Below are 20604 nucleotides of genomic sequence, written 5' to 3'. Positions count from 1 at the left end.
ATCCGCGAAGCACAACCAAGCTCGAAGCAACAACACGAGGTTGGCCTGTGCATCACGGTATCTGTAGCGAGCTAGCAAACGCTCTGGAGGGTTTACCCCGTGCCCGGCACTACACTGCGTGCTTTCAGTCCAGGCACTCACCACAGGCCCAAGATGCATATATGATCATTAATATTTTAGGTTTGGCGGACGAGGAAACAGAAGTTCAGACAGATTAGATCACCTGCCCGAGGTCTCGCCGCTCACACGGGGCAGAGCCGGGCTGCAAACTCAGGAGGGCGACCCCAGCTCACATCACCTAGTCTTTGCTGACACTCACTCCCCACTTGGTGGGGACAGAACAAGTAAAGCCAAGTCCGTGGCGTTGACAGAGAGAAGTCATGTGCGCCGGCCAGACAACCAGGATCTGACTCTTTTAGTGTAACGAGCATTTCGTGTCCTACCTGTTGGCGAGGTGCTCCAGCTTGAAGATGTGCACGGTCTCCGTGTTGCTCGAAGCACAGAGGAGTTGCGAGTCCATACTGAAAGCCAGAGAGCTGATCGTCACGTACCTGCAAACACAGCCACACAGGGACGGGTGAGCCCGGGGAATGAGGGTAACAGCCTGAGAGTACAAAAACCAGCTTCACATATATATGTAAGAACACCTAAATGTACCCCGAGGCGTCTGAGCACAGGCAGACCTCGTTTCATTGGGCTTCGCTTCATGATGCTTCGCGGATACTGCGATGTTTTTTATAAGCTGAAGGTTTGTGGCAGCCCTGCCTCGAGCAAGTCCGTTGGTGCCGTTTTCCCCAGAGCCTTTGCTCGCTTCGCGCCCCTGGGTCACGTTTTGATCATCCTCAACGTTTTTCAAGCTTTTTCATGATGATTCTATTTGTCGTGGTGACCTGTGATCAGTGACCTTTGGTGTGATGACTGCAAACAGTTACGACTCGCTGAAGGCTCGGGTGATGGTCAGCATTGTTTAGCAATGAAGCATTTTTAAATTAAGGCATGGGCATTTTTTTTTAGACTCATGCCATCATTGCACACTTAACAGACTGCAGGATAGTGTAAACGTCACTTTCACAGGTACGAGAAAATCAGGAAATGTGCGTGACGCACTTTATTGTGATACTGGCTTTACTGTGGTGGTCTGGGATGGAACCCACACTATCTCCGAGGTCTGCCTGTGTTTTCTAAAATCCCTTCAACACTGTATCATTCATACTTTGAAATTAACATCGGAAAGAGTCACACTGGGTCGCTTCTCAGGTGAGAAGAAACCAGGCATCGCCCCTTCCCGTCACGCTGGAAGTCTTCCGTCTGTGAGCCCTACAGCGGATAGGACCCAGACCATCACACTTTTCTATTCCGCGGGAGAGGGTCAGCAGTTACTTTCGGGCCGCGACTCCCTCGCCTGTCTCATTTCTCCGCGACGGGCCTCCCTTGGGCGCGTCAAGAAAGGGCTCCTCAGGCTGGAGGCCCAGGTCACAAAGCCCTCTCAGCTCTCGGGTGTTCTGAGTGCTCAGCGGGGCCTCTAGTCAGTCACCTGAGAAAGGACCATCATCCCTCCTCCCGGGCAGGGCGAGGGGCGCACACAGCCCCTCTGTCCTCTCCCCGGACGGCTGCCAGCCGTCCACTGCAGGACCCCTGTGCGTACTCTACAGTGTGTTTTTACGATGAGCACAGACCTTTTCATGCCTCTCCGAAACTCATAGAGCTTTTGCCCATCGGGAACCGAGAACACCCGGATGACAGTGCCCTGGAAGAGAAAGCAGGTAGGCATTTCGTACCGTGAACAGCTTCATGCAGACACGTCCCTTTAGAGACGAGCTTGTTTGATTGGTTTTGAGCATCTGTCTCAGGAGAGGAAGCACAGAGGGCTGTGCACAGAGGCTTTTCTTTATGTGTGCTGTATAAACCATTCTTGGAAGGTGAGTTGAACAGCCTCCGTCTCCCGGCCCCTCCCCCCCCAGCCCAAGGCGCTGGCGCGCTCGTCAGTCTGCTGTGGCCCCCTCAGACGTTCAATCTCTGCCCGTCAAAGATACACCTGTTTCTCGTGGCATCTGAAATTCAACTCGGTCACCTTCCCTGGTTATTCCAGACAGGAGATGTCAGTCTCTCCTGCTGAACAGCCAAGCATTTTGTTTCTACTGTGTTTATGGAACGTGGCATCTCTCTGTATCTGTGATGATGGGCACGCACGTTTCTTAATCAGACCGCAAGGTTCTGGGCAAAGCGGCTTGTGTCCTGCACAGCAGAGGCCCTTGGTCGGCCGAGTTAATAAATGCAGCGCCTCACGCAGGGGCCGGAAGGCCTCCCTTCGGAGTGAGGTCTGAGCGCTGGGGTCACCGGGCCCCTTCCGCCAGCTCTTTGGGGCCCACGGCCCCCGGAACCCCCCACCACCACCCCGGCAGGAGGCGAGCCCCTGAGGAACTCACTTTCTCGGAGGCGCTGGCCAGTCTGGAGCCCGAGGCGTTGAAGGCAATGGCGGCCAGCGCCCCCTCGTGGGCAGCAATGGTGCAGACTGTCTTCTGTTGGAGAAAGGGAAAACGGAGGTTGATGCTGGGGCAGAGGGAGGACGCGTTTCGTCTCCTCTCCCTCCTCTGCTGGGTTCCCTGTTTCCCTCTTTCCACCAGGCCGTATGCATAGAAGCTGCACGTCGCTTCCCGGTGTATCTAGACGCTGCTGCAAGGGCTGCTGTGTTTCTGTCCCTTTTCCTGCCCTCGGGGAGATGGGCGACCACCCGTGTGGCCAGTGCGGTGATGTGACTGTGTTCTCCGTGATGCGGCTCTAGGGCCCGGCTTCCTGCAGCAACCCTGCCCGCTCTGTGAAGCTCGGAGAGCAGAGGGCAGGACATGGGACTCGGCTGCACGCTGTCGCAGGCTGCGCCACGGCCCGGCAGGGCGCACTCAACCCCGCGATGGCCCCCAGCTGCCACGGTGTCTGTCCGGGCCTGGCAGGCTGCCTTGTGGCTACGTGGACGGATGGCGATGAGGGCAAAGGGCATGACCTTCCCGTCCACACCCCACAGCTGTGGCCGGAGCTGCTTGCGCCTCTGCACCTCGCCCCCTGGCCACCGAGCCCGCCCCTCACCTGAAACTGACCACGCGGCCAGGCAGGGGCCTGGGCCGGCGGGGTCACCGCCACCTTACCAGGGCGTGTCCGTCGTAGAGCACGATCTCGCCTGTCGTCCGGCTCCCAGGATAGGCCACGTAGGAATTGGAATGGTTGATGGACAGGGCACACAGACCTGGGGGAGAGCAAACAGCACGTGAAAAGCCGGCGTCCACGCCCGGGAAGGGCATCTGGACACGGCACGACCACAGCGCCACCTGCTGGCGAGGGGAGGAGCGGCCCTGCAGACCTCGGCTCTTGATTCTTCTAATCCAAGGACCCTGATCAAGTAAATTCCAGGGACGACCTAGTGATTGGACACTGACCACAGCTGAGAGGTCAGAAGTTAGACTATTTTAAACGTTCTTCTTCGCACTGTGCCCCAGGGCCCTGAAGTAACATCTACTTCTCTTCCAATTCCGTTACCCTCTGGGCTACAAGCTCCTAACTGAAATAAAGGGCAGCTTGTGGTGGCCTTTCTGCAGGGGATTAAATGTCATTTCAAATTGGAGGGTGGGGAGGCTGGGTGGCTTGACGGGAGGACCTATTTAGAAATTGTTCCAGAGCCAAACGTCCTGCCTTGATAAGGGAAATGGGCGCCTCCAGAGGGGTAATTCACTTGAGGGCAGTGAAGACGGTGTGTCTGCCGTCGGGACAAACTAAAGAAACAGGACGTGTTGGATTTAAGAGGCTTCAACAATATTCTGGAAGAGTAAACACCAAGTCAAACCACTGAACCAAACCTAAAAGCCATTTTTATTTACACGGGGATTGGAGGGGCGGGGGAGGATCCTAATAGCATTTAAGAAAAGGATTTTCACAACAATGGCTTCCATTCATAGGGGTGTACGTGATAGAAGTGAATTCAGGGAATTACCCGAACCAGAAGCATTACCAGAATAAGAACTTGGAGATCAGGCAAGAGAGGCCCTTTTTAAATAGAAAAGGTAGCTTTGTTACAAGTTAGTGTGTTAAATGGGTTTCTTGTAAAAGCATAAGAGAAACTTCAGATCAGGCTAAAATGGACCTGACCCTCATCTGCTGGGGGCAGAGCAGAGGTTAAAACAAAAGCAAACGTCGAGGATGGGAACCAAGGTCCGACCTCCTGCTCGGGCTTTGCCGAGGACCCACCAGGCTGTGCCCTTATCACCTGCCAGGCAGCTGTGGGAGGAGGGTGGCAGCCCAGCGCCCTGTCCTGCAGGCTCCCTGCAGCCCTCTCGCCTGTACAGGCTCACCCAGCCTCAGAAGAGGCCACTCACGCCTTCTCAGTTCTGCTGAATGTTACACCCCCATGACTTTGTTTGTTTGTTTTTGTGGTACGCGGGCCTCTCACTGCCGTGGCCTCTCCCGTTGCGGAGCACAGGCTCCGGACGCGCAGGCTTGGCGGCCACGCCTCACGGGCCCAGCCGCTCCGCGGCACGTGGGATCTTCCCGGACCGGGGCACGAACCTGCGTCCCCTGCATCGGCAGGCGGACTCTCAACCACTGCGCCACCAGGGAAGCCCCCCCCATGACTTATTGTTTAACTGGAAGTTTGTACCTTTTGACCCCATTCAACCATTTCACACCTGTCTTCCCCCTGACCCCCAGCCTCTGGTAACCACCAGTCTATCCTCTGCATCTGTGAGCTTGTTTTGTTTGAAGATTCCACATATAGGTGAGATCATATGGTACTTGTCTTTCTCTGCCTGACTGAATTCACGTAGTGTGATGCCCTCAAGGTCCATCCACGTCATTACAGTGGCAAGATTTCATCCTTTTTTATGGCTGAGTAGTATTTCATTATATCTATATGCCACACCTTCTTTATCCACTAATCCATCGATGGACACTTAGGTTGTTCCCATGTCTTGCCTGTTGTAAATATTGCTGCAATGAACATTGGGCTGCAGATATCTTTTTGAGTTAGTGTCTCCATTTTCTTTGGATAAATACCCAGAAGTGGGATTGCTTAATCATAAGGTAGCTCAGTTTTTAGTGCTTTGAGGGTCCTCCACACTGTTCTCCACAGTGGCAGCACCAATTTACATCCCCACCGACAGTGTACGCAGGCTCCCTTTTCTCCACACCCTCGCCAACACTTGTCTCTTGTCTTTTTGATAATAGCCATTCTAATAGGTGTGAGGTGACCTTCAGAGTTGTATATTAAAATGTAAATATTTCCAGAAAGGAAGGAAGCTTAAACTTCTTCAGCTAACATGGAACTTCCTGTAACACGCAATGGAGAGTGAGTTGACACGAGAGTCTGACAAGAAGGGACCAAGGATGGTGGCGAGGGCAGGTACACCCTGCCACGTAACCACGTACCTGACAGCTCTGCCTCTGGCTCGCACCTCGGCCAGCCCACCTGAATGTAGCCAAGGGGCCGTGCGTACGAACCTTTGCAGCTTAATGACGGTCCCCAGAAATGCTGAGCGTGAGCTCCTTTAGCTTCCTGCGGTCCAATTCTCAGACAAGTCCACCCAGCTCTAAGAATGCACTTTACTTCTTGCGAAGCCCCCAAGGAAAGTAGGAAGACTTTGCTATAGGCTTAGATATTCCCGTTCTACTCGCCTTCTGTTTCTGTCACAAGTGTCCCCTGAAACCCTTTATAGGAAGGGAAATGAGCCTTTTCTTTTTTTAAATAAATAAATAAATTTATTTATTTATTTATTTTTGGCTGCGTTGGGTCTTCATTGCTGCGTGCGGGCTTTCTCTAGTTGCAGTGAGCGGGGGCTCCTCTTCGTTGCGGTGCACGGGCTTCTCATTGCAGTGGCTTCTCTTGTTGCGGAGCACGGGCTCTAGGTGTGCAGGCTTCAGTAGTTGTGGCACGCCGGCTCTAGAGCACAGGCTCAGTAGCTGTGGCACACGGGCTTAGTTGCTCCGCGGCATGTGGGATCTTCCTGGACCAGGGCTCGAACCCGTGTCCTCTGCATTGGCAGGTGGATTCTTAACCACTGTGCTACCGGGGAAGTCCCAGCCTTTTCTTTGATATTATTTTATAATATAAAAGTGATAGTATAAAAAATTTGTAGAGCCCAGAAAATATAAAGAAACAGAAAAAAAAAAAGCACGCAGAATTCTAAAACCCAGAGGCTTTTCACTGTGCTCAATATTTGAGAATATTTTCTTCTGGCCTTTTTCTTTTTTTAAAATATAAGGAGTTAGGTTTTGATGTGGCTTTTGGACTTCAGACTGGACACACATTTTCATAAATCATGGTCAGCTATAATTCCACTGAAATGGTTTGGCTGTAATCCTTCTGCAGCTGGAGAAGAAAAATGCCTGATTTCCATTCAAGAACCAATGGCACCATCGGCTGGAATTAGAAGGAAGTCCTGTGATTCTAAATCATTCTTACCTCGGTATTTATAGTATTATGTGTCAAAATTAAAGCAAGTTAACAGTGATTTATAAAATGCAGTTCCCTCTGGGTTGATTAATGGAATATGCTTTCCAGATTTTAAAAATAGAAAGGAGAGAAATCGTCTCTGTACTTACAGATGCTCTATGCTACCATTTACCCCACCTGCATTACATTTTCAGAAAGAGCGCTCGCTGGGGAATAAACGGCTACTCTGTCCCATTATACACATTGCTGTGTGGTGTAGACTGCTCCCCCAATGTTCCGTGAAAGCCTGTAAGACTGACAGCATCCCCAAGTTCTGCGGTTGGCAGATCTTTTCATGGAGATTTCCACCTTCAGCTGCTCAGGGTACAGACTGCTGTGCTAGCAGGAAATTAACTTCGAGCCCCGTCTGGCCAAACCCTTTAAAGGAAGCAGCCTGCAGTCTTTGACACAACAGGAACGGGCATGACACAAACAGACAGAAGGAAGGAAATTTCCAGCCACGGCCGGTACTGAGCGTGAAGCAATGACAGGACTCTGTGTATATCATGTGTTCGTAGTTCACAAAGTCAAAAGACATTCAGAATTTGTGTGGCTGAGCCTGTCGGCCAAGAGGCCCCGTCTCCCTGTGACCCATGAAGATGCATCACATCAGGGCCAGAGTTTCCATCTTACAGTTTGTTGTTCAGAAAATACATGAGAGGGTGGGAACAAATGAAGGAGACTCCTGGCCTCTGAGGATCTCATCTACGTGGTTTTGGACGTTCAGAGTCTGCTGGGGGTCCTTGAGCGAGGGGCGGGTCATGTCACTGCAGGGAAACCCTGACCTGTCCCGAGCCTGCCCTCCTGGCTGGAGATGGACATGATGCATGCAACCGGCCTGCGGGCGAGCCTGGCCGAGCCTCGTGTGCCCAGCAGATGGGACTTCGCTCTCACCCCCTCCCCGCCCTCGGGGAGTCCTCCCCATAAGAACTCTGTGGGGTAAAAAGGCTCATCCCCATTTTACTGAAGTAGGAAGAGCTCAGGGGAAGCTGAGAGGATGATTATAAATGTCAGCATTTGAGGCTGTCTTGGCCTCTCTCTCCAAAGAATGTCAAAGCTGTAATAAGACACACGTTTTGGACTTTCAACCCATCCCTGGTCTTTCAGAAGGAAAGGCTAAATCTCTCCCCCAGCCCACTGGTAGTGTTTACCTGAGGACTCCTCCCATCATTTCTAAGTTGTCTTGAGATAAAATCATTCCCTTTGTGAGGCGCACACATCCTAACAGGGAGCACAGATGGCCCTACACCTGCAAACCTCCTTCCTCCCTGTTTAAAGTGCAAAACTGAGGCCATCCGTGCGTTTCCTGAGCTAAGACAAATGGCTGCATTTGCTCAAAGAGGAGACGGGCTTTTCCCAGGAGGAACAGGTTTGGCCCTGAAGGCGGGAAGCACCGTCCCCTGGGCTGAACGGCTGAGGTGTGGCCGCAGGAGTGAGGGGGCTGCCGGCTGCCCTGACCCGTGGGACGCCTGCTCGAAAGGCCGCTGACGGTGCCCGGCTCCCCGCCTTTCAAAGAAACGGAGAGTCACAGGCAGCTTGTGAACTTTCTGCCCACCTGGCATGTCCACTGCCCACCTGGGATGTCCCCTGCTCACCTGGCATGTCCCCTGCCCCCCTGAGATGTCCTCTGTCCAAAGACGCCAGGGTCCAGCCCAGGCCCACGGCTCCAGTGGGCTCTGCTCAGACCCCACTCACCTCCCTCGCCCTGTCAGAAGAGCACATCTTCCTTTCAGCTGTCACCCCCTGGGTCCCAAACCTTCCAAAGACGCCAGGGCCCTTGTGCGCCATGTCCCAAAGGTTTGGGGTTCCTGGCGTGTGGTCTGTACCTACAGTGCCTACTATGGTCCCGGGCACGTAGCATGTCTGCAATAAACACTTTTCCAGGTTAGTTCAACCTGTCATTCCTGAAAAACAGCACAAAACGAAACTAATCCCCCACCGCCGTCCCCACAGCACAAAATGAAACTAATCCCCCGTCCGCTGTCCCCACTTACCACCCTCCACTTGCAAAACAGGCTTTAAAGTCGTTCTCCCACAGAGCTTTCTAACGGCCTCAATGGCTGTGATCTTTTCAAATACAGTACCGTTTTGTCAGGGCTGAAATTTTAAAGCACTGAAGTCAACATCAAGGGCCATCTGTATAACTCAGATGGAGAGAAGGAAATGAGGCCAGAGGAGGAATTACTGCCCAGCAGGCCGTGAGCAGGTCACCGCCACAGACGCCACCCCTGTGAGACGGGGGTTACTATTCCATTTTACAGGTGAGGAAACTGAGGCTCAAAGAGTCTAGGTGACTGAGGTCGGGCCACAGGGATATTGAAATTCGGTGAAAGTCAACGAATTAGAAAACCGCAGTGAACTGAAGCAATCATTTAACGATACTAAGCTGGAGTGCGATTTACAAATACTGCCCTGAATCATTAGATCCGCACACTGTTCTGGTTTGGTGGCTCCTGTCCCACCACACAACTTCCTTCTTGTTTACTTCTGCCGCCAGGGATTCACAGAATGTCATCGTCTGCCTTTTCAACCTGACCAATCCCAGCTGCTCCCATTCTTAAATCAGGAAAATGTATTAAACAGTGTTACATCTGAGAATTGAATACAGTCCAACCTCCTAGCATATCACCCACGTAGAGAGCATTGTCTGCAACGAAAGAAAACACGTTTCTTTTCGGTTTGGATTGTCTGTCTCCCAGTCAGGTAGAACCCACTTCTGATTATGACGTCTGCTCTATACTGAACAACCAGCAAAGATAACTAGGGGTGAGCACCTTGCAACGTCAGATGCAGGACATCTCCTATGTGTCTGCCTAAATGCTTTGACATGGTTGCTGAGAATGGGTCCCAGGGGAAAGGAGTTTCTCCCAGGCTGCAGGGAAGGTCACACGGCCCTCCTGCAGGACACATGGCCTAAGATAACCTGAATCTGCGGCTGTTAAGACAAAGCTTCAAGGCAAACACCACGAAGATTTATAAAGCAATGAAGGACAAACGCTGCTTCGGGTTTTCAATTTGGGTGGAAACACAGCTGGTGCAAAAGGAGCACCCAGACACGAGATGTGGGGGCACCTGGTCCGGGCTGGGGCTCACCTGTTGGGTTTGGAGGAATATCCAGGATGGTCTTCAGAAGCTTCATGTCTTTAATGTTGTGAATGTAAATGGACTCCTCCAGGCAAACGAGCAGCCTCTGAAATCACACAGACCCATCAACCTATCGGGGCTGATTCCTCGGAAAGGGGCCCGACCATCCCGAGATCACGCCTCTTTCCTGGGAATCCTAAGTCTATTCTAAGCCAAAAGGGGGAGGAATTTTCATGATCGATTTGAAGCCTACGTTATGTGCGCACAGCCGCGTATACATCACCATCCACCTGGACAGAAGCACTAAATACAGGATCTTCGGAAATTCCATTTAGAAATTGAGATTTCCTTCTTGTTTTTGTTTTTGTACTTTTCCCTCTCCTCAGTCCAGGGAGTCCTGGACACTTCCTGATCAGACTCCCTTTGCCAGTGAAGACACTTCCGGGTAAACTTCTCGGTTCCCCTTCCCGTCAGACGCCGCCTCGGCTTCCTTCAGGCTGGCGCTTCTCAGACTCTGATGAGCGCCTGGCATCCCTGGGCAAGGCCTGGGCTCTGCCTGGAGACCCTCGTTCAGGGGGGTTTCAACACGGACCCCAGACGTGAGGACCACTGCTCCCAGGCCAGATCCTTTCATCCCAGGGAACAACTCTTGGAAAGGAAGGAACCTAAAAATACCACTAAGAAGCGGTGGGTTCCCCTTCTGGGAAAAGCCTGCAATGCTGTTTTCCCAGCTCAGAATTTTTCGGGAGACTGTCACTTGAACCAAGCGGAAAGATAACACTGAAACACTTTTCTCAGGTTTATTTAAGGCTCTGTGGCCACAGCGCTGGGTGCAGAGGGCTGACAAAAAAGATTCTAACAGGGCCTCCAAATTGATGGCATGTATCAGTGCTTCTCCGTAAAGTCAAGTCCCTGATTCACCGCACCGCTTTGCCTTTCGCCTGCACTTACTACGGTTTGGACTAGAGCGCTCTATGCTTGTTGACGTTTGTGGGTTCGGGTTCGCTCCTGTGTCCCCACCCCCAGCCCCGCGTGCGACCCCAGAATACGGGGTCTTCACCATGCCCCTTCCTGCAGGGGCAGCCTCCACTCCTAGCTCCTCTGGCCTCACCCGCATCTTTCCCCACCAGCTCTTAGAGCGCCACCTGCTCTGTGGTCCACTCGGCCGGATTTCAGGTCACCCCCCCAGCCCAAGGGAAACACAGAGAGAGCAGTGAGGGGCAAAGAGGAGGCACTTCGTCTGTGTTTCACGTGAGGGCTCGTTCCTGGGATGAGCGCAACCCTGGCAATGGCTCCCTTTGCTAATCAGTCTGCAGTCTCAGCGGAACCCTGGGCTGGCCTCCAGCTCAGCTCATTCCCTGTCGCCCTGGTTCTCATCTACTTGTCTAGGTCCTAGAAGTAAAAACTCCTTTTGTCAACTAGAAAATTCTTTACAGCGTCTGCCCTTGGAGGCTTCCATCCAATCAATCTCCATCTGGGTAACGAGGGCCCCTCGGAACAGATGGTCAAAGAACTGTGGACATTTACAAATCCAAATACATCTGGTTTATTGTCTTTATTCCACAGAATACCTTTCCTCTATTAGTAGAAGGGGATTAACAGCAACTAAAAATGAAACAGATCCCAATTACTGAATATTCTTCCTTTCTACAGATTCAGAGGATAATAGGGGTTTTCTTTCTTCTTAATTCCCCACACAAATCTTGGACTTTTTTCCTGTTTTTCAGAAAGGAACTGCACAGCCTGAGGACCTGATGAAATAGAGCAGCCTCTATTCTCACATCCTCGGGGGCGGGGGGTGGGGGGGGGTGGGGTGGGGGTGGGGTGGGGTGGGGGGTGGGGGGGTGGGGAGCGGCAGGACCCTGGCCTGGCAGGGAGGGCACACGAGCAGCCCCGTAAACCAAAAGTGAAGAGTCCCAAATCTGAATGTTTTTAAGAGAAGCAAACCCCGAAGACTTCCCAGACCTGTTTCAAATCATCTTCTTAGCAGAAGACATGCTAAAGGAAGAGAGCCCTGTTCGGCCTGGGGTCCAGCTGGCTTGGCCGTGAACAGCGGAGAAGTTCTAGGTGCCGTGATGTTCTTTAGGAAATGCGGCCAGGGAACTTTGAAGTGAATATGGTGTTTTATTGAGGAGAGGGTGGCACCTAAAGGTTAACAGTCCCATTTGCTGATGAAAATATCAGAGAGCAAGCGAGGGACATTATACAAATAAATACCGTGGATACCATTTGAGGGTTCTGACCTTTACGGGACATTTGCCTAAACAGTCTTAATTTTTATACCCTGGCTATCAACGTATGCAAAGATAAAACGTCCTGCAAAGAAATTTAATGTGCAACCAAGACATTTCAGAGACAGCACTGGAGCCAAGAATTGTGCTTAAAAGCCTTCAAGTTGAAAACCCTCAAACTGCCTTTCCCTCTCTTGCCAAGAACTGGGCTTATCTTCTTTATCCCCTGCTACTCCTTGCTTCTAGAATATGCCGTATTCTATTTCTCAGGCCATTTTCTACCACCCTGCTTTATACAGACTTGAATGGTAGGCAGTCAACATAGTGGATCAACCCAAAGAAACAATCTCTTCCTTCTCATAAACTTAAGACAGCACTTCGTCTCATTTGTTTAAAAAAAAAGTAAGCACTTAATAGTTTAGGTACAAAGAAAACGATGTCCTCGGTGAAGGCAAGGACCTCCAGCACCCTGGGAATATTTAATTGAATACACAGATCTGCTCGGTCACAGAAAGAACCGATTTATTTGTTTTTGTATTTAATAGGCAGCCGGGAAACAGATATTCACTGAGCATTTTTCTACCGGGCACCGTCTTTTCTACCAGGCCTTACGGGAGCGAGTAAAATGGATACAGTCGCTGCCCTCATAGGATTTTAAATCTAATAATTCAAGGGAAACTCGGCTAGTACCCCCAAATGCTTATTTAACAGGAACTTATAGTTTTCAAAAGAATGTATATTGCATGTTTGAGATAAGACTAACCCTTCCTCCAACAAAGAAAACATCACCAGAAACATCTTCACGGGTTAGCCGGAAGAAAGAAAAGCGGCCTGGGACTCGGTCCCAGCAAGAGGAGGGGCAGTTTCACCGGCTGGCTTCAGCACTAACCCAGGAGTACCACACTTTCTCTCCAGGAGCTTATTCTGACAGGCGTGACCACCAGCCGGCAAGGAATGCCACCATCTACGGCCCAAAGCAGAAGGGCGCCCCTCTGGTTTAAGGTGCCCCTGCGGTGGCTCATGGGACAGATTCTGAGCCAGGGTTCCACCCAGCTTGGCTCCAGGGGGACAGCGTTCGCCTAGCCGGTGGCGGATGTTTGAGAAATCACGGCAGGCGGAAGGACCGGGGCCCGGGGGCGATGCGGGCGGTCTCACCACCGAGACAAGTGTGCGGCGTAGACTCAAACCATATCCCCATAATCCTCGGCCTGAGTTTTAAAACCCCCGACAGAGCTGGATGCTGGAGAGAGATGACCATCCCGAGAGATGCTCCTCTTTTTCCTTGGTCCCCAGCGGCGGGAGCCTTGTGACCCGGAGGGATGCGCCAGCCCCTTACCTGCCGGTTCAGCCTGATGGACAAGACGTTACTGGAGTAGCTGTAGCTGCAGATCTCCGTGCCCTTCTTGAAGTGGTAGACGTTCATCTGGCGAGGCTTCGTGTGGCTCACCACCACCACCAGGCTGCTGGAGAAGAGGCGCTCCACGATGCAGACGTCGGGGATGTCATCTGCGGGCAGGGGGTGGGGAGGCGGCCGAGGGCAGGCAGACGTCAGCCCACCGGCCTCCTCGGGGGTCCTCCCTCCCTTGCCGCCCGCTTGCAGAGATTCCCCGCCCCTTCCCTCGACAGTGAACTTTTACCCGTTTCCCAAGTTCCCAAGCCCTTTCCACGATGGACAGTCAGGCAGACCCCGGCGATCAGAACCTCAAGCCGGGCTTTCCAGAGCATCCCCTGATGCCCTCTGCGGCTGGAATCACAGCCCCGCCCCCGGGGCCGCTGTCCTCTCTGCAGAACATATCTGGGAGGTTTGGATCAATCCACTCTTCCTCCATGGGAGGTTGCAAAGGGGTAACTACTCTGTCGGGAGGCTCTGCTTTCGGAATTCTTCTGGTCCCTGTTGCTAAAAGGTACAGGTGCCACCATGATGGGGGAGGGGAGGGGGCAGGAACAGTGAATTCTGTGCCTCCTGCCCGTCTTGCTGTGCTCCCTGACTCTCTCCGGAATCCCTTTCCTGTTGATAATACCCCGGACATCTGTTTTATGACCAGGGGAGTCCTTCTGTACCCAGGAAGAAGGTAAATCAGGAGGCCTCTTGAGCGCCTGTAGACAGAAGGCCTCCGTGTCTTTCTGGGAACATTCTTTTCACATGTCTGCCTTTCTTGGGCTCCAGCAAGTCCCATAGGGAACAACGCAGGACAGATACAGAGCAGAATCTTCACAAAAATGTTATAATAAAAATAACATCTTACAAGTGAATTGGGAGCCTAAGATATTATTTGCCAAGCCACTTTCTTCCCAGGAAATCCGAAGAGTGTGTTTTCGTCAATATAATGGTGGCATAAGCAACAACCTTCCCTGAGACAATGAGAGAGGCACATTTCTAAGCTGGACTTGTTTTTAATATTCACTAGAAGTACTTCAATGTCTTCGATATGGATTCTGTGAATGGGAGACTACTGCTTTATTAAAACAAGGAAAATACTTCCATGACTGAATGAATGTTACCAATATTCTACAGTGCCAATAAAAGGGCAAAAAAAAAAAAAATCGTAAGTGAACTTTCAGTTTGACAATTATCAGAACTGATGACCGTGCATATGAGTATACGAAAAAGTGTCAACAATACAGTTTCAAAGGATTTCTTAATGTAAAAAGAGAATGTTACTTCAGCTATTGCCAAATCTTACTAGTGTTTCATGGTGGGGTTTTTTTTTAAAGCAAGTGGAAACGATGATTTATATTTAAATCTGAAAAAACACTGACTCTGTAAGTTTGCGGTTAATGGAGGGAAATGCAGACAGTTGAGCAGTGCCCCGGCTTCGAGTCTAGAGGGAGGATTTGGTGCCCTGAGGTCCTCACACGCACACACTTACTGCTTCCGTGGACGGGGTCCAGCTGCTCCACGGAGCTCAAAGAAAACAGCTTATAACCAGATTTGGTTCCAATCGCGAGGGATCTGTGAAGGCAAGGACAGCCTGGGAATGACAACAGGTACTGGGTCCAACCACAGGTGTGTCTGAAGAGAGACACCCTCCGTCCCTCTAGCCTCAGATAAACATACAGCCTCAGGAGCCAAGACATTTGATCACTTTCTAGACGGAGAAGCAAGCATGCCTTGTCAGGCGGGCAGGTCCAGTCGAAAGGAAGTCAAAGACAGCTACATACAAACGTGAAATGGCGAAGAGACCTGAAACTGAATGGGCTCTATCGTCAAATGAAGTGTCAGACCCACCAGAGACCATGCTTTCCCAGCTGGGCAGAAATGGGAAAAATGGCATGTTTGACAATATTCATCACAGTGCTACCAAGAGGTAAATTATTTTTTTTTTCTTTCCTTCCTTCCCCCCTCCCTCCCTCCTCCCTCCCTCCCTCCCTCCCCTCCTTCTCTCCTTCCTTCACTTTCTTCCTTCCCTCCCTCCCTCCTTCCTTCCTCCTTTCTTTCTTTCTTTCTTGCTTAAAAAAGACATACGTGATCTTAGAAGACACAGTGGGTCATTAGCAGGCAAAATTTAATAGATGCTTCCTTCCATCACTTTCCATGAAAGCATCTCAGATACTTTATACCAGTTGTTCTCATCCCTGCTGCACATTAAACTCACCTGGGAAGCTTTAAGAATACTGATGACTGTCTACCCTGCTCCGCCCGCCCTGTGCTTTTTATTTAATTGGATTTCTTTCTTTTTTTTGTTTTTTTCAGTTCAAGTACTTTCACAGGCAGCCATTCATGGGCAGCCATGGTTGAGAACTCTGCTTTATCCCCTGCTTCACAAAGCCAGCACTGCACCCTACCAACAGAGCAAAATCGAAACCTTATCTGGGACAACGGGGGCTAAAAGAATTTTGTCTTCTTCTTTTTTTTTTTTAATTTTTTGGCCGCGCAGTGCAGCCTGTGGGATCTTAGTTTCCTGATCAGGGATCAAACCCACGTCCTCTGCATCGGAAGTGCAGAGCTTTAACCACTGGACCGCCAGGGAAGTCCAGAATCTTGTCTTCTTAATTTTTCACTCTTCAACCGATAGATACAGAGTGTGCACCCATGTTTCCTTGGCCCCAGGATGAAAGCAAAAGAGTCAGTTTTGTTCGGCAGCTGAGAATTCCTATCCAGCTCTCTCCTGCTTTGCCCTCAACACCTCAGTGATGACCAAAATCTTACCCAGAGCACCCTCAGAATAAGCCATCAGACCCTGACCCCTGGGAAATGGGATGTCAGGGCTGAAATGGACCTTAAAATGGTCCTACGTAGGCCTAACAATTAGTCCAACTCCCTCATTCAAAATAAACATATGAAAAGGTGAGCTTCGGCTCTTCACAGGGAGACATAGACTAAAATAAGCAGCTTACTGCTACAAGCCTGGATGGCCAAGGCTCTTGTTTCACTAGCCTAAAAGAGAGAAGGTCAGATGATTCTCCCTGGAATTTTGTTTTTTTACTACCCTAACATTTGTTCTTCCCTGGAATGGCAGTTGACTTTTAATCAGCAAGGTGGCTGCTTCTGCTTCTTTACTCCCCACCCCCCCGCCCCCGCCCCCAACCGGCCTGCTGAGCAGCTAACCTGGGGGATTAGACGTTTGCATCAGGCAACAGTGCGCTCAGAACTGGGGCTTGGCTTCTGATAACAACGAACTCGAAAGGCCAGCCAGCCGCATCTTAAAACTTCAAAATATACATACTCCATAGTGATCACTGTTTCTAAACCTTCTTCCCATAAACTTTTTTCACATAAATATGTGTGCAGTTAGTTGCAAACCAAGGTTTGTAAAGCTTGCAAGTAAGGGAAAAAATGTTGTAATTAGAGTCTTATAATATTAACCAAAAGATCTGGCAACTTAAAATAACTTTCAAACATATGCCCTTCTCCACAAGAATTTTAACTATGGGAAATGGCAGTGCGATCATTGTTGTGTTTTAAATGGTTGATCAATGACCACAAAAAACTCTGAATCAAGGAATTCAGACTAAAACCTTATTTCATTCATAAGGCCTTTCTGTAGGAAGAAAAAAAATTCTCATCACCTCTCATGAAAATGGGATTTGGGACAAATACATACCACGAATCAAGTGAAAAAAACACACCCAAATTGTCTGGCACAGGGCCAAGCATGAAGGATGAGTGAAGACTGCTAAAGGTTAGTTGTCTTCTAACTAACCTTCTCCAGAAAAACTGGACCCTAATTTTTTTTTTTTTTACCGGTACGCGGGCTTCTCACTGTTGTGGCCTCTCCCGTTGCGGAGCACAGGCTCCGGACGCGCAGGCTCAGCGGCCATGGCTCACGGGCCCGGCCGCTCCGCGGTATGTGGGATCCTCCCGGACCGGGGCGCGAACCCGCATCCCCTGCATCGGCAGGCGGACTCTCAACCACTGCGCCACCAGGGAAGCCTGGACCCTAAATTTGGCCTATACTTATAGAAAAAGACACGCTGACACTCCGAAATGTATTCGGCAAGGGGCTTGACTTATTTTAAAATCCAATGCCATACCCTCTGAGGCTCAAAGCAACTGACTGTGACAAAAACTTTTATTTATAGGTGCGACAGAGCTGCCCAGCAGAGCCAGGAAGACAGAACTGACAGTAGGGACTAAGGACAGTATCTTCCCGAGCACCCTACGGTTTTGAAAATAACATTCTTATCCAACCGCTATCGAAAGCTGGGACTTACCTAGAGTAAAAATTAACATCCCTTTTAAAAAATGTAATAAACAATGCTACAAAGCAGAATTGAGAACATTTCCTACTAAGAAGCAAACTAGCCCTAGTTCCCCTCGTTAACCTGCTCTCAGCTGGGAAGGCAAACACCCAGGCATTTCAACAGCCATCCTCTCTTGCAAAATGTTTCTTACAAAACATCAGAAGTGAATCTAGACCATCATTTTTGTAAACTGTGGCTGTCAACCCATGAGAAAATAATTTAGTAAGTCACGAATGGCTTTTAAAAAAAAAGAAACACAAAATACCAGAGGGTATTGCACACATTAAGAGCATGTTGTGAATTGCTTTTCAGTGATATTATACGTGTGTGTGTGTGTATAGACACACATCTATATCTGGATACTGGGTAATGTTGTAACATGTATTTCTTATTGTGGGCTGTGGTCAAGGGAAGCTTGAAAGTCCCGCTTCTAACCCAGTTGTCCAGCTACTGTATTACACGATTACACATACAGCTTTTTCGAACAAAGGTATATTGTTTGGCAGAGGGTGTTTTTAAACAGAAGCACAAAGGGAATGGAAGCCAGGGTTGCTTATGGTACACGATGGCCTTAATTACACCACTGAATGTTCAATATTAGCACAGCCCAGGCACAGACGGCCAACACACACCTGAAGCCGACTCCAAACAAGGAGCACAACAGAGATTGGTACAGCAGGAAATGGGGAACTGGGAAGAGGTCATCACTGCCTAATGCTCTGGGTGCACATTCCAAAGAGATTATTCCATATGGTGCCCAGAGCTGGTGTCTAACAATCCCATGAGAAGAGGTAAGGGAGCAGCAGTTTGCTTCTAAGGGACACCCTCCAGCTGTCTGAAACGCAGTTCAGCAACTCCCGGCTCTCTGGTCAAAGTCCCAATGGGAACATCAAGGTGAAACGTTAAAAATCCAGTCAAAAGGCAACAGAGTGGAGTTCATGCTTCTCCCGGAAGGCAGCCTGGGCGGGGAAAGGGCTCCTGGACTCCCAGGAGGAGGCTCGGCCTCTCCAGTGGGCTACGGGAAGACACAGTGAGAGCAATGGAGAGGCTCCTGACACCCAGATCCGGCGGGCGAGGTGCCCTGCGCTGGGGCTGGGACCGGGGCTGGCCTGGCCGCAGGGATAGGCTGCCTCTGAGTCATTGGCCCTGCCCAGATGCCACGTTGAGATGCTCAAGGACAAATGGGAAAGTTTTTCCTGTACTCCCATCTTCCTGGGCCCCAACTACCTCGCCTTGGGTCAGCTTGCAACTTCCCCGTCCTCTCCCATCTCCTTTGCTTTGGCCTCTGCCCCTCCTTCCCCAGACCCCCACTTTGGTCACTACCCCGCCCCCCCGACCCCCCACGTTCCTTGGCCTCCTTCAGCCCCAATCCCCCGGCTAACTCCGTCCTTCTCCTCCCGGCCGGGCCCTCCTGGCTCTCGGCCGGCAGCGGGCGACGGGGGTGCTCAGCCCCCTCCTGGAGGACGGGGAGGCCGACGGGGCGGCCCGGGGACCCTCACCAGTCCGGGCAGCACCGGCCGTCCGCCGAGGCCTCTGGGACGTAGGCCCGCGCCTCCTGCACAAGTTGCCAACTGGACGACACCCCCGATCGCGACTTTTCACCCCCACCTCCCGGCAGGGCAGGCGCCTCGGCTTACGTGCAGTCCTGGTTGAAAGAGAAGCAGCTGAGCGCCTCCTCGACCCCGCCCGAGGGACCATCCGCGGCCCCGGCCTCCATCGGGGGCTCGACCCGGGAAACCGCCGCTCCGAGCGAGCGACAGCCACCTCAGCAGCCCGCTGGCGCCGACCCCGCGGGCCGGGTTGCCCGCCCCCTCCGCCCCCGGCCCCGCCCCCGCCCGGGCCCCGCCCGGGCCCCGCGTCGCCCCGCCCCTCCTCGCTCAGCTCCGCCCCGCCCCGCCCCCTCCTGCGGGTCCCGCGGACCCCGCCGTCGACAGGGTGGGGTTCCCACTGCCGGCCTCCATTGGTCGTGAGCCCACGCCCCGGCTCACCCTTGGCCAATTGGCGACGGCTGTGGGCGGTACCGCCCTGCTGGCGACCCGCCCCCAACTCCGAGACACGGCTTGCCATTGGGAGAAGGCGCGTGACGCGAAGGCTGCAGGCCACGTGGCGGTGTTTTCACTGCCAGTGCGGCGGGGCAGAGCGGGAGGAGGGAAGGGCCAGGCAGCTGGGCCCGGCGTGCAGGCTCCGGTCCGGCGTCTGCGTCGCGGCCGCGGCAAAGCAGACAGGCGGGCGCGCTCGTTCCGACCCCACCCAGCCCCGTGTTCTGGGTAACACTCCGTCTACTAAACGTACAGTTTAGTAGAGAGCGTTGGACGCCAAAGCTCCACCCTCTCGTAGAGTCTTCAAGCTGCTTAGAAGACTGTTTCTAACAGGAGGATGCTGAGGCCAGATAGGTAGGACGTCGTCTTATCCATTGTCCGTTGAGAACTCTTATCACAGGTCAAGCACCGTGTTAACAATGTGTATTATCTCGTTGAATTCTTACAAAACTTTGGGAGGAAAGCGTAATTATGCCCAATTTAAAGAAGCCGTAACTGAAGCACAGAACTTCTAGACAATTCTGCCTGAAGTAACACAATAAACGGTAAAATGTGGTTTTGTCTGATTTCAAAACCCGTGCACCAACGACTCGGCGGCTAGACAGTTTTTGGCAAAACCTATCTGATCTGTAGCTGAAAAAATGAAAGAAAATGGGTATAGGATGTTGTATTTTATGAAAAGGATGAAGTCTTGAAGACAGCACAGTAAAAACCTCATGTAATTCGAGGTGAATTCAAACGGTCTCTCTTCCCAAGTTGAATACATGTTGCCATGTAGAATTATCAACACAACTAATGAATCAGTAGCTCTGCTAGTTTTGGATGTATATAATTACTGATGAATTTTTAATTCCTGCTTTTCAAATTTTGAGACGAAATGATATTTTATTGTTGTTGTTGTACCACTGCATTTCAGACTGGTATAATTCAAATTTTCTATTTTATGACAAAACTGTATATATGTATATAGGAAACTTGGACCTACAGTGGGTGAGTGAAGAGAACTGTTTCTCTTAAGCTTTTCTGGTTGACTCCTGGTTTTGGTTTTCTGAAATGCAAATATAACAGTTTCTTTTTTCAGTGCTATTATTCT

At 51.1% G+C, this 20604-nt stretch overlaps 1 protein-coding gene across 5 annotated transcripts in view; it reads right to left on the bottom strand.

The window, feature by feature from the left end:
• Window positions 1-19285, bottom strand: part of WIPI1 (WD repeat domain, phosphoinositide interacting 1) — a 37770-nt gene extending 18485 nt beyond the window's left edge. For 2 of the 5 annotated variants that reach the window (XM_089901729.1, XM_089901727.1), the window contains exons 1-8: window positions 19110-19285; window positions 14658-14740; window positions 13124-13293; window positions 9566-9662; window positions 3141-3238; window positions 2427-2519; window positions 1677-1747; window positions 444-551 (exon numbers count right to left, since the gene is read on the bottom strand). In XM_089901729.1, coding sequence (XP_089757855.1) covers window positions 444-551; window positions 1677-1747; window positions 2427-2519; window positions 3141-3238; window positions 9566-9662; window positions 13124-13293; window positions 14658-14740; window positions 19110-19189 — 800 coding nt within the window. In that variant the 5' untranslated portion in view covers window positions 19190-19285. The remainder of the gene's footprint in view (window positions 1-443; window positions 552-1676; window positions 1748-2426; window positions 2520-3140; window positions 3239-9565; window positions 9663-13123; window positions 13294-14657; window positions 14741-19109) is intronic. The other 3 variants (XM_022589808.3, XM_089901728.1, XM_022589809.3) reach the window with 2 other exon arrangements.
• Between the last annotated feature and the right edge of the window lie 1319 nt (window positions 19286-20604).

The sequence above is a fragment of the Delphinapterus leucas genome, chromosome 19 (genome assembly GCF_059928025.1).
Source record: "Delphinapterus leucas isolate spDelLeu-1000000601 "Yukka" chromosome 19, BTC_Dleu_Yukka2, whole genome shotgun sequence".
Lineage (NCBI taxonomy): Eukaryota > Metazoa > Chordata > Mammalia > Artiodactyla > Monodontidae > Delphinapterus > Delphinapterus leucas.
Note: the sequence above shows the minus strand (reverse complement) of the source record. Positions and strands in the feature narration are given on the sequence as shown.